The sequence below is a fragment of the Cervus elaphus genome, chromosome 6 (assembly GCF_910594005.1).
Source record: "Cervus elaphus chromosome 6, mCerEla1.1, whole genome shotgun sequence".
NCBI lineage: Eukaryota > Metazoa > Chordata > Mammalia > Artiodactyla > Cervidae > Cervus > Cervus elaphus.
Window position 1 is genome coordinate 23,504,700 of NC_057820.1, and position 27,735 is coordinate 23,532,434.

The 27,735-nt window shown below is 39.2% G+C and overlaps 1 protein-coding gene across 2 annotated transcripts in view; it reads right to left on the reverse strand.

Annotated features, from left to right (window-relative positions):
* FRAS1 (Fraser extracellular matrix complex subunit 1) overlaps nt 1-27,735 on the reverse strand; it is a 502,305-nt gene that overhangs the window by 441,847 nt on the left and 32,723 nt on the right. The window contains exon 1 of one of the 2 annotated variants that reach the window (XM_043906393.1): nt 16,424-16,459. The exons of the other annotated variant lie outside the window; for it this stretch is intronic. Coding sequence (XP_043762328.1) covers nt 16,424-16,447 — 24 coding nt within the window. The 5' untranslated portion in view covers nt 16,448-16,459. Of the gene's footprint in view, nt 1-16,423; nt 16,460-27,735 lie in introns of those variants that run through there. 2 annotated transcript variants of the gene reach the window in all.

Sequence of the window (27,735 nt, forward strand, 5' to 3'; positions counted from 1 at the left end):
AAGCAAGATTAGCCAGAGCAGCAGCTCTACACACGCACGCCTTTGCCCCTTCAACCTGGCTGGCCTGGACCCCAACAGAGAACAGACCAGAGCGACTAGGGGCTTCTTCCCAGGACACCGTCTCACCAGGGACCAAGACTCCTATCCAGAGAACTGGCAGGAATGAGAGAAACACGAAAGATGCTTTGGGAATCTCAGAAAGAAAGTGCTAGTCACTCAATCCTGTCTGACTCTGTGACCCCATGGATTCAGAAATAAGCCTTATTGAGAAGATGTAGTACACCTTAGATAGCTCTAGGTTAAGCCTTAGAGATAAATTCATGCATTAACAGCCCCACGTGTTGATGAAGGCAAAGTTGATTCTTGCCCTGCTGCCACCATCACAGAGGAAAGCATTATTTTATCGTCTGAAGGGAGCTGGTGATGGACAGGGAGGCCTGGCGTGCTGCAGTTCATGGGGTCGCAAAGAGTCGGACGCAACAGAGCAACTGAACTGAACTGAATTGAAGTCACACATATGAAGTTTGGTATTGTTGGTGTTTTATTGTTTATAAGGAAAATTATTTGTTCAGATTAAAGATATTTGGCATATACACTGGTCACAAAAAATCAGTGTCCATTTTAAACAAAACCAAACATGCTGTCAACTCCAAAACAAGCAGAATATATAAAATTCCAATACACCTGTACTCAGCTCAAATATGTTCTAGGAAGAAAATAGTTAAGGAGACATGTTCATTTATAACTTCAAAAAATTCTCCCCATCAGTCTGACTAAAGGGGAAAAAAAAAAAAAAAACAAGGAGCAAACAGGGGGGAAGAAGATGTATTTTGCAATTGTTTTGCTTCAGTAGACAAGAAAGGAAAACAGACAAGAGAGGCTCTTCCTCTCTCTTCAATGTAGTAACATTAGCTGCTTCCAGAAAGTATAATCTGAACCACTCAATTACAACACCAGCTGTCAGTCACGACTTTTTGCTTGTTTCCATTACCTGATAGTGATGCTCTCAAAATTAGAGTTTTCCATACCTTGGTCCATGGACTAGTCATCAAATCATCTGGGAAACTTGCAGCTATCCATTTTTGTCTCACTGAATCAGAATTCTCAGAACTGAGCTGTCTGGGTTTTTAATAAATACCCTGACTATAACTCAAAGTCAGGGTTAAGAGGTGCTAGTCTAAAAAGTCTGACCTGAACTTGCTGCCATAGTTTTTGAGGAACTATTGGAAATATAATAAAAGTAGTAAAAGAAAGAAATATTGAGTATAGCCATTTGATGGCTTTGGTTTGGGCATCTCATAACTACGGTAACTAAGAAACAAGTAACCATAAACAGAATTTATTTGGCAAAGACAATTATATATCACTACTCTTGTAGTACTTTCATAAGCCATTTCTGGAGGCCTAAATATTAATGAGGGGAATTCCCTGGTAGCTTAGTCGGTAAAGAATCTGTCTGCAGTGCAGGAGACCCAGGTTCAATCCCTGGAATGGAAGGTCCCCTGGAGAAGGAAATGGCAACCCACTCCAGTATTCTTGCCTGGAAAATCCCATGCACGGAAGAGCCTGGCGGGCTACAGTCCACGGGGTTACAAGAGTCAGACACAACTTAGAGACTAAACCCCCACCAAATGTGAATGATTTGAATCCTAATTTCTGTGTGGCATGTTAATGCTTTCAAAGCCCTTTCACAAGTCAGAGGTCTCAAGAAATAGCTATTAGAAAAGAGAGTTACCTAACAGAAAAGCTCACACATGACTGAGGCATGTGTGTGTGTGTTAAGTCGCTTCAGTCACATCTGACTCTTTGCGACCCCATAGACTTTTGCCCACCAGGTTCCTCTGTTCATGGGGATTCTCCAGGCAAGAATATTGGAGTGGGTGCCATGCCCTCCTCCAGGGATCTTCCCCACCCAGAGATCAGACCCATGTCCCCACCCAGAGATCAGACCCATGTCTCCTGCAGCTCCTGTTTTGCAGGTGGATTCTTAACCACTGCGCTACCACAGAAGCCCAACTGAGGTATAAAATATAGTAAAATAAATTATAGATTTATGATTTCCAGAATTATGTATCTTAGGGAATAGTTAAATTATAAATATATTCATGAAATGACTGTATGATTCCTTTAAAGCAATAGCAAAAGTCAAATTTTTTTAATGCATTTGTTGGTTATTCATTAGTTTCATTTGTTCAGTTAGTTTTCTATATTGCTTTTCTACACATTATTATAAGGTGATCTTATTACAGTTTTCAGTCAAGCATCAAAAATATGATAACCACATGCAATTAGACATTTTCCCTTCTTACTCTGACAAATGTTTAATTCAACTAAAATTTAGATTTATTGTGGAAAAAACACAGAAAGCAAGGCAATATACTCATTAAAGTGAAGGAGATTATCAAAGAAATTCTCAATATATGAAAAAAAATTTAGATGTCAAACATTCAAAAAATTGCTTTTTATTGTCTTTTTTTCCATATTGTTTTTAAAATATACATTTTTCCCTGATTCAGAATCCTTTCATATCTCTTGAAAGCACTCCATCTTGGGATGTAAGCATGGCAGCAGTAGGCTTGTCTTGCTCCCCCACCACATACACTCCAAACTGTCTAGTCTCTACCCTAATTAACTCTTCATGACTTCTGCATTGTGGCAAAAGAGAACCTCATCTTACATTTCACAATTTACGTACTGATTTCAAGCTTGGTCATGTTTCATATTTCAGCCTATATCCAACAGCTTCTCTCTGTTATGTTACGATCAGGAAGTTTGAAAACAACAGTAAGGGGCCTACATCCTCTCCCCCCAACCTCTACCCAAATGAAACAAAAAGTGAATTTACGGGGGTCTTCATAGGCACCAAGAAGTCTCCTATCCCATGGCTTCTCATTTCCTCCCCACACCCTCTGAGAAGAGCCATAAGAGGTCCTGGTTGAGGATGTCAGCATCTCCCCTGTCAATGAGTCTTCCATGCTTTGAACAACCAAGTTTCTAGAATTTTATGGTACCTGCCAACCACCTCTCTCTCTCACCTCTTCCAAAATAAGGATTTTGAGTGAGTGTTGCACAATCATATAAAAACATACTATTTAGGTAAGATCAACAGTACAGAGCAGATGTGGAAGGCAACTACTCCCCTTAAACATTTATTCTTCTGAAGATTGTGCCAACCTGAGCCTGAATTCTGACTTCAGAACAAGATACTCTTTCAGACTGGTGGGAGCCATCACACAGAGCCGTCTAATGCCAGGAGGAGAGACTGGGGAACAGCAGGTTTTCTAAAGAATTTGGATCTAAAGTAAAGAAAGACTGGGAAGGAAATCAACCCACTGCTGAGAAAACAAATAAATCCAATCAATCTAAATCAGAAGAACAATCAATGGAGGAAGGCAACATAAAGCTAGGTGAGGCCAAACACCTTGTCAGAACCTCAGGATTAGTTCAACTTTCTTACAAAACATCACAATATGAAGCATTGTATAACTTCAGCAGAAAATTGTTGCAGGACATGAAGTATAGGATAAAGGTATGATTTCAAAACAGGGTTTATGTTCTTTAATATGGAAGTACATATTATTTGCTTTCTCTTAAATTTTTTAGCTAAAAAGTCTTCTGATGTTACTGTAAGTTCCTGAAAAACAAGTATTTGGCCTTTCATAGCTATACCACCAGCACTAGCATGGTAGACATACCAGCTATGCAGTGAATTTCTGCTAACCTGACAGAATGAATGAACAAATTTATATCTCATGCTCTCTTTTTCTGCAATGCATTCATTAACAAATAGCATGAAAGCAAGCAAAAAAAAAATGCACAGGATGAATCATTTAATCTTGCTAGCAAGACCAAACCTACTGATGTAAAAAAATAAAGACAGAACTCTGTATATGAATATCTCGTACAACACAGGGACATGTGTGCATGCTCAGCTGCTCAGTCACGTCTGACTCTTTTTGATCCCATGGACTGTAACCCATCAGGCTCCTCTGTCCATGGGATTTTCCAGGCAAGAATACTGAAGTGGGTTGCCATTTCCTCCTCCAGGGGATCTTCCCGACCCAGGGATGCAACCCGCATCTCCTGCATTGGCAGGTGGATTCTTTACCAGTGAGCAACCTGGGAAGCTCACATAGCACAGGAAATACAGCCTATGTTTTATAATAACTTTAAGTGGAATATAATCTATAGAAACTTGTTATCACTATGCCGTACACCTAAAACTAATATTTTAAATCAATTACACCTCAATTAAAAAAAAAAAAAAAGAGTTTAAAAAGAAGATAGTGATCTGCATGTGTTCAAATAAAACCAATTGTGTACACACCCTAATCGTTCAAAAGAAGAATAATCTGGTGGGTAGCATCGAATCTCCGTCTTCTCTACATGTCTGCCAAGGCTGTGTTTCCATCCTTCTCACTTTCTCTTGCCCGTGATAGATTTATACTAAATATTCTTCAAATCGTTGTTGACATTATGGAGCAAGCATGTTAAGATCATAGTGACCAAGACAAGTGTGGTGAGTCTGGTGCTATCTTGGCTCAGCAGCCTCTCAAGGGCTCTCTGTTCCAATTTATTCCTCAACCTCTGATTTCCACCTTGTGTTTAATGTCAAGGTTGTCAACCACTCCTGGAGGAAACTGGAGTAAAATAGTGAATAAAAACACTGTCACGGTTCCATAGCAATAGAGGACGTTGTTCTAGCTGAGGGCACTGAGCTAAAGGAGCTCTGAGCGTGGAGGATGCTGCCCACAAGGAGGTGTTCCGCTCCAGCTGATCCCATCAAATGCTGGGGGGGGCGGGGCGGGAAGGTGCAGGGCTTAGCTCCTCCCATTAGCATGACTGATCTACAAGGCTAAGGTGAAGAACTGTAACATACCACTTTTCATAAATGGATATCCCTCACCCAGCCCAGCTCTCTATTCTGTCCCCAGACCTCCATCTCCACTCCATCCCCAGGAGGAGAAGATCTGTAAGAAACAGTCATAATCCCCACATAGACCTATAAGGCCACCTGCCCATCATGGCCTCTCAGAAGGCAAGAGAGAACTGAAAACACTTGCATTTGAAACTCTTGGGTATATTAAAGTAATGACCAAAAAATGACTAACAATGCCAAATGCTTTATTTAACAATTTAAATTGTTTAGTGAATGTCTTCTTCTAATACCAATGTCCAAGAGTGAGTGGCTCCTAGAGATAATGTAGAAAGGCTAGGGGATGTCCCTGGTCGTTCAGTGGCTAAGACTCCACACTCCCAATGCAGGGGTCCCAGGTTCAATCCCTGGTCGAGGAACTAGATCCCACATGCTGCGGCGAAAGATCCTGCTAGCCGCAACTAAGACTTGGCACAGCCAAAAAAAAAAAAAAAAAAAAAAGCCTAAATACTGGTCCCTTCATGACTTACAGGCTGGCTTCAGTAGGCTTTCCTCAGAGCTCCCCTGTAGCTACTTCTGAAGTCCCTGAAGCCAGGGTACTTTTATTTGCTAAGTCTTAAAGGGAGAAACAGAAAAACCTGTTCATTAAGAAGCAGCAGCTTCCCCTGCCTCTCTTTGGGCTCCAGAATAAGCAGAGGTGGGTACTGGCATATTTCAGATGTAGAAAATAAAGCCACCCGCCCCCCCCCCACCCCATGCACACATACACCACCATCTCCAAGAGTGTTTTGTTATTCCATGGTGGTGGTGGTGTGTGAAAATGAAAGTCGCTCAGTCGTGTCTGACTTTTTGTGACCCATGGGCTATATAGCCCGCCAGGCTCCTCTGTCCATGGAACCTTCCAGGCAAGAATACTGAAGTGGGTTGCTATTTCCTACTCCAGGGGATCTTCCCAACCCAGAGATTGAACCCACGTCTCCCACATCACAGGCAGATTCTTTACGCTCTGAGCCATGGTGGTGGTGGTGGGTAGTCACTTCAAATCTAGATACATTTGCACTTTGGTTTAAAGAAATAGGAGAATCACTCAGTGTTCTACTTCCATGCTTGCTTCTCCTTTGGGTGAAACGTTCTCTGTTTTGTCCCCACCCCTCAGATCCTAAAGAGGGGTGAGTGTACTCATCATGAGGCAATAAATTTAGATATGTCCACCTGAGAGAAATCTATAGTAATGTGTTAATTTCAATCTCAAGTTAATAAAATCTTCATAATAGTCCACACTGGACTTCCCTGATGGTCCAGTGGTTAAGAATCCACCTGCCAATACAGGGGACATGGGTTCAATCCCTGTTCCAGGAAAATCCCACCTGTCTTGGGGGAACTAAACCCCTGTACCACAACTACTGAGTCCGTGCTCTAGAGCCCATGAGCTGCAACAATAAGAGAAGCCATAGCGAGAACCCCATGCACTGCAACTAGCCAAAGCCCACACACAGCAACGAAGACCTAGCACAGACATAAACAAATAAATAAATAATAAAAATGACCTCATCTATTTAGTGTTCACAGCTTAACTCAGTCGCATTTTTTTTTAAATATCTTTTCCCCACTCAATCTCTCCTCCAATTTTCAGCTTTTACTTGATCTACACTGTCCAGCTAGAAGTTAAAATACTTCTGTGAAGGTGGTACCCAATGCCATCCTAACTTGGAGAATTGAGGCGAATTTGTAGAGTCGTTCAGTAAAGTTCATACTCAGCGTGAAAATGATCACAGCCAACATGTACGGAATAAATCCAATTAGCATATGGGTACTTAGGGTTCATTCATTTCATATAAAGTGACATTTTGATAACTAAAGAATTGAGCCATTAACACTCTCTGGTTACAACCGGTCTGACAGATTCTGGGCATGAACTTCACTAATTGAGTTTTCAGGGACTTAGGTGAGGAGTAGTGATAGGGATGCATTCTGTGCTGTTTGCTCTGTAAAAGTGCTGCTGGAGGTCCTCTGGAAATGGTTTCTTTTCTGAGAAGTATCTAAGAAAGTATGTTCAACAGTTCAGAAAAAGAACAAAAAAGGTGTTCTAATTTTTTTTTTCTTTTGAAAATCACCATTTTCAACCTTGATCAAAGAAGTTCAATTGATCCGAACATTTTAGAAGTGCCATTCAAATTAAAAAAAGATATTGATATAAATGTGCAGTGTTAGGTCTTGATAGAGTCACTACAGTATCATTTGAGCTATTAAAAGGGAGTGGATTTTGCTTGGTATTTTGAGATTCAATGACTATTTGCTGAATGAGCAAGCAACCACACACCTGAATTCTATTTAGGGCCCTGCCTCTCTGTATGCACCTCTGCTCCTGTTCTAGAACTCTCACTTAGGGTTCTTCATGTTCTGTTAGAATATCAGGTCAATGTCCTTTCTTTCCTCCATTCGGCTAACTTATCCTTTTTCCTATAACAAACATGGAAACACATTACAGACTAAAAGCACTATACAAATATAAATTATTTGTATTATTATTACAACTTGAGCCATAATGTTGTCCAAGAATATCAGAACCAGAAATTCTCAGTCAAGAATTTTCTTTAGATAGAAAATTCCAATTTTTTAGCCTAGGTACTGATAAAAAAGAAATTCACCAATGCTTTGGATGAAAATGTTAAAAATTACACTCTCACTTTGGAATTTCAGAGGAAAAGGAGACTCAGTATAGTTTTAGGTTCTTCCAGATGTAAACACAGGAATACCAACTAATTTATTTTTTACTCCTACAACTTTCTCATCAAAACAATTCAAAACCACTATATTGTCTCATGCCTATATGTGGAAGCCATAAAAAAACACAAGAACTGAATGTTGAAGCAAAAGCAAGCACAAGGGAGTTCTAGATCCTAAAGTTGCCTGCAGTTCACAGCTAAACTAAAACATGTTCTTTCATAAATGTTTCTCAGCTTCTCCTTTTGCAAAGAAACAAAATCACACTTGTTGAGTCAGCCACCAGCTCTATGGAGTAATGGTTCTATATAAATCAGTCTTATAATAATCTACGCTTTTAAACTATCAAGTTAACCATGTTCAAAAATTAAAGGATGATTATCCATACTAAATGGCTCCTGTAGCCAGGCTAAGCATTTCGGCAGCTCCTACATATCTTCAAACAAAGACTTAGCACTAGTATCCTTTCCCTTCTCCAGCACAGTCTTGCTTTAGACTAACACTAACCTAAGGTATAAAGACAATGGGCTTGAAAGCCAACAATTCTTGACTACATTCCCCATTCTGCCCCTTCACAAAGCGTGTGATCTTCAGGAAACTATCTTTGCCTCAATTCCCTTAATTGTACAATAGGGATACTAATATCCACACTTGAATATGACTGGAGTATTAGGGTAAATGAGATATACACATATCAGGAGCAAGGATCAGCTACATAATTTGTGTGGCCCAGTGCAAAATGAAAACACGCTCAAAACCTACTAAAATTTTCAGGATGACAACAGCAGAGCATAAAACCAAGAGTGGAGCCCTTCTGAGTGTAGAACTTGTGATACTGCACAGGTCACACACGTGTGAATCTGTCCTTCCACACCTGAAAGAGCATTGTAAGTATTCAATAAATGATAGGTATTATTAAAATGCTTACTTTGATATGAACTTTTAATTTTTCAGAGTGTTTCACAGACAGATGGTTTCCCAATGGGGACACAACCCTCAGAGAGTGAAAATGCCATTGTACAAATGCTGGAAAGACATTGAATGTCTCTTGGCCAAAATTTTCTCATATTCAGAAGCGAAGTTGATTCAGAGAAGTAGCTTTCAAACTATACTTTGAAGCTATTCCCTGAAGAAGGTTTGGAGTGCCCTCAAAGACACAGGGGCAGGCAGAGAGGGGGCAAGCCAAGTGGGTCACTCTTACTTGAAACAGAATGACTGTTTGACTTGCTTATCTTCATTTGGGGAAAAAAAATGAGTTACATGATAATAAATAAAAACTACTAGATTTGTTGAGCTTGCTGCCTTTCCAGTTTTAAGGTCCATGCTCTATTTCTTGTTATATCTTCACAACCTTAAAAGTAGAACTCTAACACCACTTCCATTTGTTAAAGAATATATAGAGTCAACATCATGTCTAGGGCTGCGTCATGACCCAAAGCCTGCCCTCCCCCAGCGCAACACCAGTTTCTTTCCTGGGCTGCCTCTCTCCCCTCCAGCTTCCAGAAGTTACTTCCTTCTTGGGATATTCCCTTTCTAGAGCCTCAAGAAACCCAGCTCCCTCAGAGGTGACTACAGCGTTAACATGACCACAAGTGGAGGAGGAAGACGTATACAAAACGGGATGAATTAGAGATCAATTCAATATGATAATAAGCTATTTCCCTCATTTCTACCCTACCTGTGCCACTAGTATATCCAACATCTCTCTCCCAAACCTGGCATTCTCTTTCTTCCATCCTGCTCCACAAAGCACCCAGTTGCTATCAGTTCTTTCTTGTAAAAGCTCACACTGTGGAATCACACAGCCTGGGAATGAATCTCCCCCTACCATGTTCTCACTTGTGATCTAGAGTGAAAACCTCTCCTGCCAGAGTTTTCTCCTCAGGATATAAAGATTAAGTAAATGAATATGTATAAACCACTTGGAACAGTGCCTGGAACATAGTAAGTGCTAAGTGTTTATTGAATAAATAAATACATTTTTAATTTACCTTCTATCTAATGTGCCCCTTCACCTCCATCCTTCAAAAACCTGACCCCAAGGATTTCACAAGTGGAGGAGAGGGCTGGAACCAGGGCAGGGACAGAAGAAGTGCTCAGAGCCTGCTGTCATTCGCTAAAAATACCCATCACAGCCATTGTTTCTGTCTCAAAGGGCCAGTTACAGAAGCATTCCAAGTTGACTTATCCTTATTCCACGTTTCACACCAATGCCTTTCAGGTATCACATGACACCTGATGAAGTAAAAAATAAGTTTCTGAGGTCACCTTCCACTTTCAAATGACCCTGATGCACCAAGGTCTTTTCCTTCATTGCCCCATGCCTCCTCCAGTCCCAAAAGCTGACATCTGGCCCACAATACCAGCAGAGCCCTTATAAACTAAAGCAATGAGGAGATTTTTTAAAGATCTATGGGCACTGAATTAGAAAGAGAGGAAATGTAAAAAAAAAAAAAAAAAATAGTGATCCCAGGAGTGTGCGTTCACTTAGGGGACAAGTGCTACTGTTCCTCCCGACAACGACCACTACCACAAAAAAGGAACCACATTCTAGAATGCCTTTAAGCAGTCAACTTGCTTATAAACAGTCTGAAAGAAAGTGAAAGTCGCTCAGTCGTGTCCGACTCTTTATCACCCCATGGACTATACAGTTCATGGAATTCTCCAGGCCAGAATACTGGAGTGGGTAGCCTTTCCCTTCTCCAGGGGATCTCCCCAACCCAGGGATCAAACCCAGGTCTCCCGCATTGCAGGCAGATTTTTTTACCAGCTGAGCCACAAGGGAAGCCCATAAACAGTCTACAATTCCCATATTAAGAGATTCAATTGAGTTCGACTTTAGTTTTTAAAAATAAGACCTTTATTCAAGAATACAAATTGAAATAATTGCCACATGTCAGATGCTATTCCTGGCTATGGGAATACGTTGGCCACTAAACAAAGTCCATACCCCACATGGAACACATAGGGAATTAAGGGGCCGGCAGGCACTCATTCTAGTATGTGTGGTTAAAACCACTAACATCACTTATTTCTTCATTCCTAACTTTATTTAGAGCAAAGGGAGCACTTTGAGAAGAACCAAGATCCATGCTGACCCAGCACGCTGAAGAAGAGGATCATCCTAGTGGAAAGCAGAATATCAAGAAGACAATGGGAAAAGCAGAGAAACAGAACAAAAGGTAAAAGAGGACTACAGACTAACTGGTTATCTTTTTCCAGTATCCTCACACAGTCTCCCCACTGGGTGTGCCAGTGTTCTGATCTCCTCTTCTCATAAAGACAGCAGTTATTTCAGATTAGAGTCTGCTTGAATGACCTTATTTTACCTTGACAACCTCTTTAAAGGCCCTATGTCCAAGCACAGTCGTATTATGAGGTACCAAGAGTTACAAATTCAACATGTGAATTTAGGAGGACACGAATCAACCCCTATCAGTCCTCTCTCTACTCTTAAGATCAACAGCATGTATATTATCTATGGTGAAACAGATCACCAGCCCAGGTGGGATGCATGAGACAAGTGCTCGGGCCTGGTGCACTGGGAAGACCCAGAGGAATCGGGTGGAGAGGGAGGTGGGAGGGGGGATCAGGATGGGGAACACATGTAAATCCATGGCTGATTCATGTCAATGTATGACAAAACCCACTGCAATGTTGTGAAGTAATTAGCCTATAAATGAAAAAATAAATAAAAAAATAAATAAGGCTTGGAAAAAAAAAAAAAAAAGATCAAAACCAAGATAATATAATAGTGAGACTTCACCAAGCCTTAAATAGACCCAGCCAGATTTTATAAACTATTTTGTGGGAGAAATGTGCTCTAACTTCCAAACAAGTAAATTAAAAATAAACACTTTAGTTTATTTAGTTTATTATCAATTTAGTAGACCATCAGGAAATAGTTTTCCCCAACCCCCGCCTACAAAGAGGCTTTCGTTGTTTGAACCAAACCTAATCAAGCAGGATCTAACAACATTAGGATAGAATTTCTTCTCTTGAAAAAGTTTTGACATTTTTGCATTCAAAATAAAGATCTTTCTGGTCAATTAGATGGGTTTTAAACATTTCTTTATTTACAGATATTTCATTGCTTTTACAATTGTGAATTTGGAAGACATTTCCTGGTGAAGGGGCCGCTCACAGGAAGAGGACTGTTCCAGTTTGAACATAGGCTGAGCGCTAACTTCATTCTGGCTGGTTTCACAGGTTAAGCTGGCATATGTGTGACTAAAGCTAGACTAAGCAAAACCCCTAAACCCAGAACTGAATTTTAGTAAATTTTATGACTAAGTTGGAAAATTCTGGCAAGTTGTCACAGATACTTTACCTCTCAAATGGACAATGGTATCAAGCAGACAGCAAGTATTATCCTCAAAGAAACTGGGTAATTCTAGCAAGAGTTTATTATCTAGAAGCCTCTCTGTGGTTCCTTTACAATTCTGTTATTTTTCAAATGGTGCGCTTGATGATAAGTAGATTACTAAATCACTCTGAAAATTCATATACTCTTTTTTAAAAAAATTTTTATCATAGTTGATTTACAGTGTTGTGTTAAGTTCTGCTCTAGAGCAAAGTGATTCAGTTAAACATATATACACTTTCTTTTTTGTATTTTTTCCATTATGGTTGGGCTTCCCTGGGGGCTCAACAGTAAAGAATTCACGTTCCAATGCAGGAGACAAGGATTCAGTCCTTGGGTCCAGAAGATCCCCTGGAGAAGGGAACGGCAATGCAGGGGTCTGGCAGGCTACAGTCCATGGGGTCGCAAAAGGTCAGACACAGCTAAACCACACAAACCATTACGGCTTATCACCATGCAGTAGGACTTTGCTGTTTATCCATCCTATATATAATAGTTTTGCATCTACCTGTATCTATTGCTTTAAATGCTAAATTGTAGCCACTAAACTTTCCCAGTTTTATAAGAGGAAAAAACTCTTTAAGTTTTTTTTTATTCCTTGCTTTTCTTTTTTTTTTTTTTTCCATTTATTTTTATTAGTTGGAGGCTAATTACTTTACAATATTGTAGTGGTTTTTGCCATACATTGACATGAATCAGCCATGGATTTACATGTGTTCCCCATCCCGACCCCCCCTCCCACCTCCCTCCCCATCCCATCCCTCTGGGTCTTCCCAGTGCACCAGCCCTGAGCACTTGTCTCATGCATTTGAAGTTTTATAAGAGGCAAAGCAGACTGGCCTTGGTGTCTTAGTCTTGGCTCTACCATTTTCAGGGAAGCCTTGAAAAAGTTCCTTATTTTCCCTATGCCTGTTTTTTCCATAAAATGGAGATGATGACTGTAGCTATCTCATAGCGCTTTAGAGAAGATTAATCATGAGGGTTGCATGTAAAGCACTTAATACAATGTCTACCATGTAAGTGCATAGTAAATTGCAGTTACAACTGTTAGTAGTAGTACATAGGCTTTACAAGAACCCTGTGAAGTAGGTACATAATCTCATGTCCATTTTCAAAATGAGAAAATTGAGATGTGGAGAAGCTGCCATTTGCCTAAATCTAAACAACCAATAAGAACATTATCTAACTCCAGACCCTGAATTTACACTAAACCAAAATGAATTACAAGTGTTAATGAAATGTTTTTAGATAAACTGGCACTTAGACCTTTGTGCCTCCTCCCTCATTTTCACGAGCTATTCACATCCATGTTTGCTTCCAAAAGCTAATGACATAGACAAATAAATAAACTATTCATGGCTTGTATCATATAGACTACAAGCAATATCTACCAATAATCAATACAGGGACCTCTTTGATATGTGAAATCATTAAATAAACTAGCAACTGTGTTTTCACTGTGAAAATTAATTACTGCCAAATGGGAGACAAACCATTCAAATAAAGGTAAATGTTACATAAAGGCGTTGGTTATTGTGTTTTTCAAAAATATCTCAGGAAGATTTTGAGAATTTGGTCATTTCAGAAATTTGACCAGAAAGCTTTGAAAAATGAATAAAATTAAGAATAATATCTATCTTTTATTGCTAGATCTTAACTCTGTAATTTAATGCTAATTGATAAATAAAAATCATTCATTGGTGGCTCAGATGGTAAAGAATCTACCTGCAGTGTGGGAGAGCTAGATTTGATCCCTGGGTCAGGAAGATCCCCATATAGAAGGAAATGGCAATCCACTCCAGTATTCTTGCCTGGAGAATCTCATGGACAGAGGAGCCTGGTAGGCTACAGTCCGTGGAGTTGCAAAGAGCCAGACATGACTAAGCAGCTAACACAATAAGTTAAAAAATATTAATATTTATTTAAAGAATAAGTAGTATCTTCAAAAATAATTAGTGAATATCCTGGTTTTTCTTTAATTGGAGCATAGTTGGCTTTAAGAATTAGTGACTATTCTGGCTATAGAATATTTTCAACTCAGTTTTGTTTCTTTTGGGTCCATATATTAACTCCCAGGAGACTACAAAATAATAACCTATTGAGTGCTTGTTCTGTATCAAACACTGTATTAAATATATGAAACCGTTGGATCCCCCACAACTGCCCCATGTTTTGAGTACTATTATTATCCCATTTTACAGATGAGGATATCAAAACATAGGGATTCTGTAACTTGCTCAAGGACCAACAGCTGCTAAATAAAAGAATCCAAATCTGAACTTAGATCAGCTGGCTCCAGAGTTTACACTCCTAAGTGGCACTTTATAACTGAATCAAATACTCAACTGACAGTACATAAATAGGTTCCGTTAACAGGCTTGAAAACAATCTGTTTTAGCAGGTTAAGCAATGATTATGCAATAATTCCTGAAGGAGGGCATGGCAACCCACTCCAATATTCTTGCCTGGAGAATCCCCATGGACAGACAAGCCTGGCGGGCTATAGTCCATGGGGTCGCAAAGAGTCAGACACGACTGAGCGACTAAGCATAGCACAGCACATGCAATAATTAATTACACATTTTTTCTTAATGCAACATCAAATTTCAACTCAGCAAAATTTCCACCAAAAAAGGAGAGTTCCTATCACACAGTTCTTACTAGAACACTCCACATTATTAAGATTCTATTATAGATAAAAGTCAGAAAAATTCCAATTCTAAAACTTTTTAAGCTAAAGATTCAAACGTATATTGAATCCAAATAAGGGAAGAAAAGAATATTGCATGTGGCTTGAATTCAGTTCACTTCAGGAAAAATCTCTGCTACCTCAAACAACCCAAATAAGTAAACTGGAACACTTGTCATCATTATCATTTTCATTTTGAGAGAATTATCCAAAATCCACTGATCGCACTTTTCATCTTTTCCCTAACATGAGAGATGTTGTGTGACCCAAAGTTCTTTGGAAAGATATGGATAATATAAAGATGGAGCACCGCAGGCTTTCCTAATTTCACTTCAATAGTCACAAAAACCCACTAAGTGACATATAAAATTTTACCTATTCCTTTCACATTGATGTTGTGTTTCTAACTGCATGATGATTTTCGGATAGCCTGCTGTGCCATCCCAGACTGGCCATCAAGACTGAGGCTGGGGTAAAGGACAGGAGAGTCGGCTCCATAAACAGATGAACTGTTAGGCAAAGCACACCCTCATTACCTACAACATCATAGAGCAACTATTAAAATCTACTTCTAAGACTGCTGCTCATAGTAACCTTAACAGAAATAACTGAAAATAGATGCTTCACAAACAGAATGTCTCTAAATAGCACTCTTTTAAATTGGTCCTGGGGGGTGTCAGAGGATTTTTTAATTTTGTCTTCATAACTGTGTTCTTTCACAATTCACTGACTTTGTGTCTTCAGATGCAAATTTCTTTTTCTACTAGAAAAGTTAATAGGCACCTCCACTTAGAGCAGATGGTTCTTTATAAAAAAAAATAAAAAGTTGGAGAGCATCTGGCCAGATACATCAGATCTGGTAGTTCACATTTTAAATACCTGCTATTCTTGATTTAATTTATTCAGACAAAAATAATTTTAATCCTGGTAACTTAATCTCTGGCTCTTCTGAAAATCTTAATAAGATTTTTATGGGAATAGATATTAAATATAATCAGTTGTCATAGTGGTATGAATACTGTTTTTCTTTCCCAATATAAGCAACATGCCCCAGTCATAACAGCTGCAAAAATAGAGATTCACGTTGATTTACGCTTAGCACTTTCTATCTTAGCCCCTAGAAACCCTGGTTAACTCCCTTCCATTACTGAAATGTTTATTTTTTTTCATGGCTCCTGCACAGGCATTTGAGTTTTAAGCTGGTACTTGTGGTACTTTTTCATTTTAGAATAACTTTATCATATTTTGAATGCTTCTCAATACATACCTAATTATTCTTTTTCTTTTTTTTTTTTTTTTTTGAGAGTGGCTCCCTCCTTTTGGCTGCTCCTGAATCAAGACAGGAATATGACCACAGGCTTGAGTTTGCAATTTTCCTGGGGTGAACCAATGTAGTCAAAATAAGGGGTGACTGAAGGAAAATTATATGTGCCTCATTGTGATTTTTCATTGACACCAAGCTACACAAGAAGCAAAGGTTAAAGCCAGATGAGTTTTCTCTTTCTCATGTCATCACTCAATGTAACAACCCTTCTGAGATTTGCAGCTCCCACTCTGCACACACAGACCCCCTGGGCTGTATACACACACAAGACAGAGCCTTGGCTAGCTTTGTGTGGAACCTCAGAGTTACTCTGAAGTCTCTGAATCTCTCTTAATCTGTGACCTATGAATGCATCCAAGGGTGACACAGTGCAAGGAATAACACTGTAAGTTCCTTCAAACCTACCTCCCCCTAGGTCCACCAAAGACCCCAAAGAAGAGTACCCACCACCATTGATGAAGCACCCATCATATGCTAGTCCTCATGATAATCCATCCATCCTGAAGAACAGGAACCTGAGGTGCACACAGGTTAAGTAAATAACAACTGAAAAAGTTACTATGTAAGAAAGCAGAGCAGGATATGGGTCAAGAGCATCCTGAAGTCCCTTTTTCCCACCATTCTATACTTCTTTCCACCAAACCACTGAGAAAATAAGAAGAACTGAAAGCTCCAAAAATACTAGTCAGGGAAGTGCTTCCCTCTGAGGCATCCAGGTTTCAGCTCCCAGAACCAAAGCATATACGATTTTTAAAACTAAATCTGTTTGAGAAGCAGTGAATCTGTTTTCCCTTTTGAAAATTAGCCACAATCAAAGTCCACTGGAAAAGTCCAGCATTACTCAAGAGTCAAGTATATTTTGACTCATTCACTCTACCCAGAGCCACCCTTCAGAGCACAGTAAATTCCAACTCTGTAGATACCGGCATGGCACTGAGGAATTTTAAGCAGAAGAGAAACATGAGATTCACCCATCAACTAGGTATCTCTTGATGCTGTAGCAAACGGATCTGAAGGGCACAGGTCTGGAGGGTAACATGTACATGTCAGAGGGTCCTGTAGAAATCAAGCTCAAATTTGACCAAGAAAGGGTGGGAAGGATGGGGGTGAGAGGGAGGTTTAAGAGGGAGGGGACATATATACATACACATATAGCTGATTCACTTTGTTGTATGGCAGAAACCAACACAACATTGTACAACAACTATACCCCAAATAAAAAAAATAATAATAATGGTGGCATGAACCAAGATCCATGGCAGTATAAAGAGCAGGAAAGAGAAATTCAGAAATAAATGAAAGTTAAACAACCAAGCATTTGTGACAGATTAGAGGAATAAGGGACACATAGTAGGAATGAAAAAAATTAAGCTAAACTAATTAAAATGTATGCCACTGTATTAAAGAGCAATGGAAATAGCCCCACCTAAATGCAAATTTAAAGCCCAGATGGCCCAAAACACTCCCCACAAAAATAATCCTTAACTGCAAAAATTTCTTCTAACATCCCAATTCAATTATTTTTAACAATGTAGTTATTTCAGGTTTTACTGTGAATTAGGCTCCTGCTGAATATTAATATCCATGATTTATAAACCACAAGTTTATCTTTTATGCTTCACATAATTATAATCTTGCCATTTCCAGAATTATGCTCCTTTTGGAGGTTTTACATTTGAAAATTATGCTCAGTTAATGTACAAAAGGATAAAAGAGACCATTCTATGCAATGACAGCCTTTATATCAACTAGAGGACAAATGCCTTTGTTTTGTTGTTGAGTTCTAGGAAAAAATCTCCCATGGGCATTTGTTCTGTTAATGACAACGAGAAAATCATGTTTTGCAACACACAGCTATACTTTAGGAACAGCATGATTTATAAGTTCAATGATTCTGAGCCTAGATGAGTTAATGATTTGAAGGCCATGGGAGCAGCATTAGCCTAACTCAAGGATGAAATAAGAAAGTGACAGAGTTTAGGAAGACCTCTTGGGCTCTCAGAGCCCAATTTTACACTCTATCTATCATGGTAGTTTGTAAAGTAAGTTTTGAAAAAAAAGCGGGAAATTTTTTTCAATAGAAAAAACAGCTTCAAACTTAGTATAATTTTGACCTTCTTACCTTCCTGTAGTTTTGAACCAACAGCTGGCCCTCAAATTCCATAAATGCTCAGAATCTTCTACATTAGCATATAGTTCCATACTAGAAACTGTTCAGTTCATTTAACATGTTCTTTACATCATTAGCTTCTTTCCAATTTGGGCCTTAAGGCTCTTGCCTTCTGCAATGGTCATAAATGCATTTTGTGTTTTGCTAGAGTATTATGTTCTTGTACAACATAAACTCTGCCTGGCCTATGTATACCCAATTACATGTAGAGCAAGGAAGCACAGCTTCAGGGCTGGTTGGTTCTAAGTACCAAGTTTGCAATGTCAAGGTCTTCACCGAAAATTGTTACACATTGTCAACATGGCTGATTTCAAGTAGATTTTTAAAAAGTGAAGTTTGAAGAGCTAGGTTCAATTTATATTCTATCAGGAGTCCAGACACCTGGCTAATTTCATAATATGTGTTCTCCAGGCAGACAAAATGAGAACTCAAATGACCTGGAGTTTGTATCCCAGAGTCAGAGATAAATTAAAAACTTGGAATTCACCAAAGGAAAGTAATAAGAAATCAAAAGAAAGGGTCCATGTATAATCAAAGCATAATTCAAAGGCAATGGGGGCTTACTTCCCTGGTGATCCAGTAGCTAAGACTCCATGCTCCCAATGCAGGGGGCCCAGGTTCAATCCCTGGTCAGGGAACTAGATCCCACTAAGAATCTGCATGCTGCAACTGAAAAAGATCCCACAAGCTGCAGCTGAAGATCTTGCATGCCAAAACTACGACCCAATTTTTGCTGTTGCTGTTCAGTCACTAAGTCGTGTCTGAATCTTTGTGACCCCGTGAACCGCAGCACGCCAGGCTGTCCTGTCCTTCACTACCTCCCAAAGTTTGCTCAAACTCATGTCCATCGACCTAAGACTGGGCACGTCAAATAAATAAATAAATATAAATATATCAAAAGAAGATAAAAACAAAGGCAAGACCTCTTAGGTGGATCCAACCAATTTATGGCTTCTGTTAATACTTTGTTACAAAGTCCATAGGCTTCCCAAGTGGCCCAGTGGTAAGGAATCCACCTGCCAATGCAGGAGACGCAAGAGACATGGGTTCAATCCCTGGGTCGGGACGATCCCCTGGAGGAGGAAATGGCAACCCACTGCAATTTTCTTGCCTGGGAAATCCCATCAACAGAGGAGTTTGGCAAGCTACAGTCCACGGGGTTGCAGAGTTGGACATGACTTGGTAACTAAACAACAAGAACACAGCTAAGGCAACAGGATCAACAACTCTCACATGACTTGTGAAAGGTGAGTCTCCCTCCCCCTTCTCACGTCTAAGAGTCCCCAGAAGAGGAAGCTGGAATGGGGACCCAGGGGAACAGGTCTTTCAAATATTCAAAGCTTCTGCCTCCAGCTCTGTCATCACTGCTTGGCTGATGCGATCTGACTTTCAATGCTATGATCAGTTCCTGAAGCCCACAAGTTGACAGCTTTGATTTATTTTTTAGAATGTCTTCAGGTGTAAGTCACAGAAAGACCCAAGTACAAGTGGTATAAACTTCTTTAAAATTAGAGAATCCAAAGATCAACACTGATGGGCTGGAGGGGTAAATAATGCATAAAAGAAATGTAAACGGCCTTTAAATACAGGAACACAGAAATGTAATTAAAACTATGTTGAGTTACTAGGTCTTACTCAAATCCAAAAGTTTGACAGCATACTTAATCTTACAGAAAGAATCAAATGACCTTAAAACACAGAAGTTTGACTATCCTTAACAGAGTACATTTTAAAGAGCAAAAAAAAAACTTAAACTATTTTCAATAATCATATTGATCAATTCAGCATGCTTTGCTCATATAAAATTACCACAGATACATAGTACCTGCATATGTTTCATTATATTAGTGTCAATGTGAAATAAGCTTTTCAAAAGAAAAGACACAGGAAAACAAAAATATTCCTAAATTTGAAAGGGAATTAAGTATTAACTCATACTTCATTTTCTTTTTAAAAGGAAATATATATTTCTTAGCTCTGTCCTATGAAAGGATCAGGAAACAATGATCAATCCAGGAACAATATGTGGTTTTCAGCACCTAGGTTTTGGCCCCTGAATACCACTTCCCATATTGGAAAAATGGGCTGACTCTACAGACTAAGGCAGGAATGCATGAGGATGGAACATCTTCTATCCCAGAATCAAAGAATTTGTCACCATGGACTGGTGTGAAGTGTGAAGTGAAAGTTGCTCAATCGTGTCTGACTCTTTGCTACCCCATGGACTGTATAGTCCATGGAATTCTCCAGGCCAGAATACTGGAGTGGGTAGCCTTTCCCTTCTCCAGGGCATCTTCCCAACCTAGGGATTGCATCCAGGTCTCCCACATTGCAGGTTGATTCCCTACCAGCTGAGCTACCAGGGAAGCCCAAGAATACTGGAGTGGGTAGCCTATCCCTTCTCCAGCGGATCTTCCCGACCCAGGAATTGAACCGGGGTCTCCTGCATTGCAGGCGGATTCTTTACCAACTGAGCTACCAGGGAACAACGAAAGTATAGGACTCATCATGAAGAGTTGGGCACAACTGAGCGACTGAGCATGCGGGCACCCAAAGATGAGACAGCCTGAGCTGCAGAAGGAAAATTAACAGCAGTGAACGGCCACACCTCAAACACATTAAATACCCACGAATCCACAATAACACAGCTTTAAAAAGCAAAAGGGGAAACTTCACTGGCCACCTTTGGTTAATGCCAGAGAACCACACCAGTATTCTTAAAACTGGTAAATAAAAGAGAAAAACAAACAACCAAGAATCCACCCAGCTTTTCCCCTCTGCACTGTGCCTTAGGATAACCAGATATTTACATAATACAGGAACTTTTATCTTTTAGATGGATTCAAGCTCACAGATGAGGAAGGAATGCTAGAACTGGAATATCAGCATTTTGCTAAAATCGAATAAAATCAGAGATTCAAGTTATGGTCACTGATGGCAGCTAACACTAATTAGGTGAAAAGCTGATAATGTATGGTCAAACTGATAACCCTGAACCTAATTATCACTCTTAACATCAAAATAAAAGAGAGAAAACCATGTACCTCTTAGTGAAAGTAGTTTTGCGATCTATGTTAAATTAAAAAAAAAAAAGAATTTGAATAAGTAAAGAATCTAACTACAAATTTTCAGAAAATACCAAGGATAGAAAAACATGTTAAATGACATCACAGAGATGCATTCAGAAAAATCTGTAATGTAGGAAATTCTACAGGACAAGCGAACAAGTATCTTCAACAAATAAATCATGAGGAAAAAAAGACAGATATGCTTAGAGATTAAGAGATGTGTAGACTAATTTGAATTATGTTTAAACCATCCAAATACAAACAATAACCCACTAGAAAATCAGAAAAATCTGAACACTGACAAGGTAGTCAATGGTCATAAACTGATAATTATTAATAATAAGTGATGGGAACATGAAGGTTTATTATACTAGTTTTCTTTTGTGTATGTTTGAAATTTTCTCAAGTGAAAAGAAAGAGATTTAGATAATGCAATATCCAAAGAAGATATACATGTGGCCACTTAAGCTCATGAAACAATGCTCAATATCATTAGTCATCAGGGAAATGCAAATCAAAACTACAATAGGGCAGCAACTAAACAGTCAGAAATTCAGAAAATAATTGGTGTGGTCGAGGATGTGGAAAATTGGAACCCTCATATGCTGCAAGTGGGACTGTAAAATGGCTCAGTCACTTTGGTAAACAGTTCAGTAGTTCCTCAAATGAATAAACATAGAATGACCAGTGGATCAGCAATCCAATGCTAGGTATATACTCAAGAGAACTGAAAATACATACTCACACACAAACCTGTACACAAATATTTATAGCAGAATTATTCATAATAGCCAAAGTGGAAGCAGCCCTAATGGCATCGACTGGTGAATGGATACATAAAAAGCAGTATATCTATACAACAGAATATTATTTGACAATAAAAGGAATCAAGTTTTGATACACGCTACAATCTGGATGAACTTTGAAAAGATTATGCTAAGTAAAAGAAGCCAGTCATAAAAGACCACACAGAAATTATTTTGTTTATATGAAATATCCAGAATAGGCAAAGCTATACAGACAAAAAGAAACACACTGGTTGGCTAGGGTTGAAATGGGGTGCGGAGTGGGGAGAAATACTGGGCGGGAGATAAAGCTGCTAAAGAGCATAGGCGCTCCTTTTCTGGAGTGATAAAAATGTTCTAAAATGATTGCAGTGACGGTTGTTCAACTCTGTGGGCATACCAAAACCCACTGAATTGTATATTTTAAATGAGTTAATCATATGGTATGTTAATTCTATCACAATAAATGTCAAAATAATAATACAGTAGTGGTCAAAACCAAGTGGCTTAAACAAATAAGGAATCTTTTTTGTTTAACTAAGAAGTTCAAAGGTAGAGTGTTTCTAGGCGTGGTTAGTTCAGGGGATCAACAGTAACATTAGGGACTCCAATTCTCTTCTTTGTTTCTGTTCTGACATGCTAAGGTGGCACTCTGTCTTTAAGCTTAGTCCCTTGGTGACCAGTGTATTTTTGCAGCTCTCCACAGCACCAGAGACCACCACATCAGAGGAACAAGAGACTGACTCTTTCCTCGATTTCTTTTTGAGAACAAGGAGACATTGCCCAGAATCTTGCAACACACTTCTCCTTGCCTCCCAGAATCCAGAATTGCATCTTATGCCATGCTCTGACCAATCACAAGCCAGGGGAAGGGAACCATGCAAATGCGTAGGTTATCGGCCTTCAATGGAGAGTGCTGGAGTACTGTAGAAGGGAACGGCAACCACTCCAGTATTCTTGCCTGGGCGATCCCACAGACAGAGGAGCCTGGTGGGCTATAGTCCATAGGATCACAGAGTCGGACACAACTTAGCGACTGAACACAGAATGTGGTATCCCTGGGGCTATGTGAAGTCTCCTCAAGGGTAAAGTGAGAACAGACATTTTAAAGCAATTTCCAGATGCCCATATCCATATGCTTTCTTTTCTAAGGATAGGCTAAGCCTTTCACACTATAAAAGAGAGGCACATATCTCAACCATCCTGAATTTTTATATAGCATGATGCTCTGGTATGTTAACATCTCAGGGTCACCAAACACCAGAACATTTTGAAATATCAATGTAGGTGTTGAGAAAGTAAATTATCCTGGTAACTTGCAACTATTCTTTCTGCAAATCAGACAGCTAGCAATCCTTTGCTTTTAATAAAATTGAGGAGGAACTTAATCAAGTTGTCAGTGGATCATTAAAAGTAATGTTTCGTGATAGATCACGATTGATTTTTAGCCTACAACATAGAAGGTTAGGAGTTCAAAGGGCTATAACAAATTCCTTTCTTTCCTATTTACTTATTATGTGAACAGGAATTCACAGAGTTTACATGCAGACAAGTGAAAAATGGAAATAGAATTGATGCTTAACTGTGCCTCATACAGTAATAAATAATATGTATTCTGCATAAACTAATTGAAGGGAAAAAAGCTCCATCCATCTCGTTAAGAGATGCATTCCTGATAAAACTGTACTTCCTAACATTTAACAAGTATTTATCAAAACTTGTAATGTATTTATGTTGTTTTGCTCAACTGTGATAACTCAATCCAAAGGAAACTGTTTAACACTTAAAAGCCTTATGCTCACAGGAAACATTACAAATGTTCTAAATTTAAGTTTATATACATATTTTGTTGCATAAAAGTATAATAGGGCAATCAATAGAAGACTTTCAAGCATAAAAATAAATTACATAAGGATAAATTTCTACAGGGAAAATTGGATCAGAAATGAAAGTTCGAGAAGTACATTTCCTTACAAAGATGAGTTTCTGTACTTTTTATGGATGATGGTTGAAATCAAATTGCTACATTTGATTCTGTTCGGGTATATGACATTTTAGGATGGAACTGTAACAGTCCTAAAATGTCAATGTTTTCCATATGCAAAAATGTACATCCACGGCAACTCATGCATCTTAGGAAAAAAATTTAGATATAAAATTGTAAGTGTGTAAAGATGTACATGATTTTCAAAACTATATTGAGGACATGTGAGTAGAAATGAAGGAAAAGAAGACCACTGACTTAGGCCAAAGAAAATTTATCACTACGTCCCAAGAGGGGCCCCCTCTTTTCTAAAAGATACGGCCAAGAGAAAGAAAAATGCCTGAAAATATCAGAGTTCGTTTCTTAAAATATTTATTTACTTGGCTAAGCCGGGTCTTCATCGTGGCACACAATTCATTGCAGTGTGTGGATCTTTTAGCCAAGTCTAGAGTTCCTTGCCATCTACACCAACCTCTGGGGTACCCATGTATCTCTAGCTGACATGAGAAGGTGGGTGGGGCTGCCAGCACAGGGTAGGGTGGGAAAGCTAGTAATAACGTTCCTGCCAATTTATCTCCCAGGTCTCTAAGCGTGTCTGAAATCCAAATATTGTGGTTCTTTCAGTTTTACCCCCTCCAGCATCTCCTTTCTATGTGCAAAACTGCTCTGACAGGCTGTGTGGGGCGAGTTTATGTGTTGCCCAAAACTATACCCTTTTTGGGTTATCAGTTTTACTACAAAGTCAATATGACTGTTATCTGATACAGTTGCTACTGGCCACATGCAGCTATTTAAACTTTTTTAAAAATAAACTTTATAATCCACTTCCTTGTCTTTCACACTAGCCACATGTCGTTGACTCAACAGTCACATGTAGTGTGTGGCCACCAGCACAAATACAGAACATTTTCATTGATACAGAAAGTTCTGTTGGAATGTTCCACCACGCCAAACTGTCCTTGGAAGGTATGGGGCATGTGGGGTTCTCCTCTCAGGAAACCTGTTATTCCTCTTCACAGTCTTTCTTATCCTTGGCCCCATACTATGCCAGCCTCACAGTCCTTACGATGTGACACTTGATGTCTGAATTTCAATTGCTTTTGGAGTTAGAGCTCTTTCTCAGGGGGACATCAGGCCCCAGATAAACCACAGAATGCAGTTAAACACAAGCTTTCAGCATCAGGTAGGGAGGATTTGTTTCTCCAGTATAGGCAAGGAGGACAGACTTGTCCCAGCACCACCCGCCTGCACATCCCAGTTCAGATCAATCCAGCAAGACATCAAGGACAGATTTAAAAGGTTCAATAACACCTGACACTAACACAACACTGTTATTCAACTATACCCCAATATGAAACAAAAATTATGGGAATTCCCTGGCAGTCCCGTGGTTAGTACTTGGCACAGTCACTGCCCGGGCCTAGGCTCAATCCCTGGTCAGGGAAATAAGATCTTATAAGTCTCACAGCACAGTCAAAAAAAAAAAAAAGGTAATGTAGTTAAGAAGAATTTAAAAAGGAAAATAGCATAATCTTGCCACACAAATGGAAGATTAGAAGTGAACTGAAAATAAATATCCCATAACTGTAAAAGAATTTCAGGTGGTAAAGTGAACCCAAAATGAATGCATCCCAAGATGCATCTCATGGAATGCTTACATGTATCTTCTTGTAAAGCAGATTTGTACAGTTTAAACTATGTACTCTTGGCAAAAGCAAAATTGAACATAGAAAATATTTTTTCATACTGTATTTCCCAATGCAGATGCCTCATCAGCTATTCACATGTAGAAACTCTGGACAATAGAAAGTATCTTATTAAGATAAGACCTACTTCATTTAGAAAAGATTTGATTTTTTATTGACATCTTGCCTATGATAGAAAAAAATGATTTAAATATATTTGCATTATGTGTATTTTATATATATATGGAAATAAAACTCAAGTGTTTGCCCAAGGCATTTACCTATGCCTGCCACTCTCTCTCTTAAAACTCCTGACCGCACCAGTCTCTTCTCTATGCGACACTGCTGAACACTCCAATTACGCCTCCTCCTCTAACACGTATGGACAGGAATGCTCTCTGCAGCTCTGGGGGAATAAAATAATCAAGCCCTTGGAGGCATACACATTGTGCTATCCATGGCTCCTCACAGACCTTCGTTGTTAGTTCCTGTGTCTCAGCTATGTTCCAAACAGATGTATTTGCCGTGAGCACAGTTACCAAAGGTGAGAGAGATGTCATCCCATTTGTGTGGAGTAAGTTGTACACAGGAGCACACCTGTTAATACTTGAGACCAAACAGGGAACCAGAAGATGGCAGTTTTCAGGACAGGACTAATGCCAAAATAGCTTTAATGGTTATAATACACACACATATATGAAAAGATAGTGTTAGTCACTCTGTTGTGTCCTACTCTTTTCAACCCCTTGGACTGTAGCACTCGAGGCTCCTCTGGCCATGGCAAAGGATTTCCCAGGCAAGAATACTGGAGTGGGTTGTCATTTCCTCCTCCAGGGGATCTTCCCAACCCAAGAATCAAACCCGCATCTCCTGCATTGGCAGGGATGTTCTTTATCAGCTGAGCCACTAGGGAAAAAAAAATTATATATATATAAAATACAATAAGGAGATGATTGTAAATATTGAAAATGAAAGCTCTTAGGTCTGGCTCCTAATTTGTTTCCATGTTTTTATTACATCATCAGTTTGGGGTTAAAATTGAGATATTAGCACAGAGGGATGTAGATGAGAAAAGCTAGGACATATACCAAAAAAGGAAAAAAGAAAGGAGGAGGCAGGTGAGGAGGAGGATAGGGAGGAGAAGAAACACAGAATTTAGAGACCATGCCAAAAGGCAGACAAAGAACAACCTCTACACTAAAAATCTAGCTGCTTCTGACATCTATACACAAAATCCTTACAAGGAGATAAAACAACAACAATAAGAAATGAAAGCATGAAGCCATGATTTCTAAGGACAGTTCTAGCTATAAAAACCAGTGGCCCCTAAAGTTCTTTTCAAAAAGACCTTTATAACTCACATTTCTGTTTCTTTGTTCTTTCTCGCCAGCATATCCTCCAATGTTTCCACACAGTTCTCTTACATAAAGACTCATAAATATTAATATTTGGATTCACACTGATGAAAAATTACATGCCTCCTTCCACCCAGGACATCCTCAAGACCCTCTGTCCATGGAATTCTATAGGCAAGAATATTGGAGTGGGTAGCCTTTCCCTTCTCCAGGGGATCTTCCCAGCTCTGGGATTGAACTCGGGTCTCCTGTATTGCAGGCAGATTCTTTACCATCTGAGCCACCAGGAAAGCTCTCTTACTTGCTCAATCCTGACCTATGCTCCTTTGCCTAAACTACCAAAACTTATCCAACTTCTCCTTGCTTTGATTAAGTGGCATCTAGAACCCCTGAGCAGTAAGGAGCCTCCTCAACTTATACAAAACTCATGCAAGAAATATCAGTACCAGCATGAAATGCAACGTACATCTAAACATTGAGTCACAATCCTTTTATCTATGATTAAATACAAAAAGGCAGAGTTTTTATTTCTTTTCCTTAAAAGCAGTCTTTGAAAGTCTCAATGAATAGAAGCAAGGAAACTAAATATCCCAAATAAAGCTTCCTTACACAAGGGTAAAGAAAGCTTAATTGACAGTCACTAAGTTAAGGATGGGGGCTTCCCAAATGGTGCTAATGGTAAAGAACCCACCTGCCAGTGCAGGAGACATAA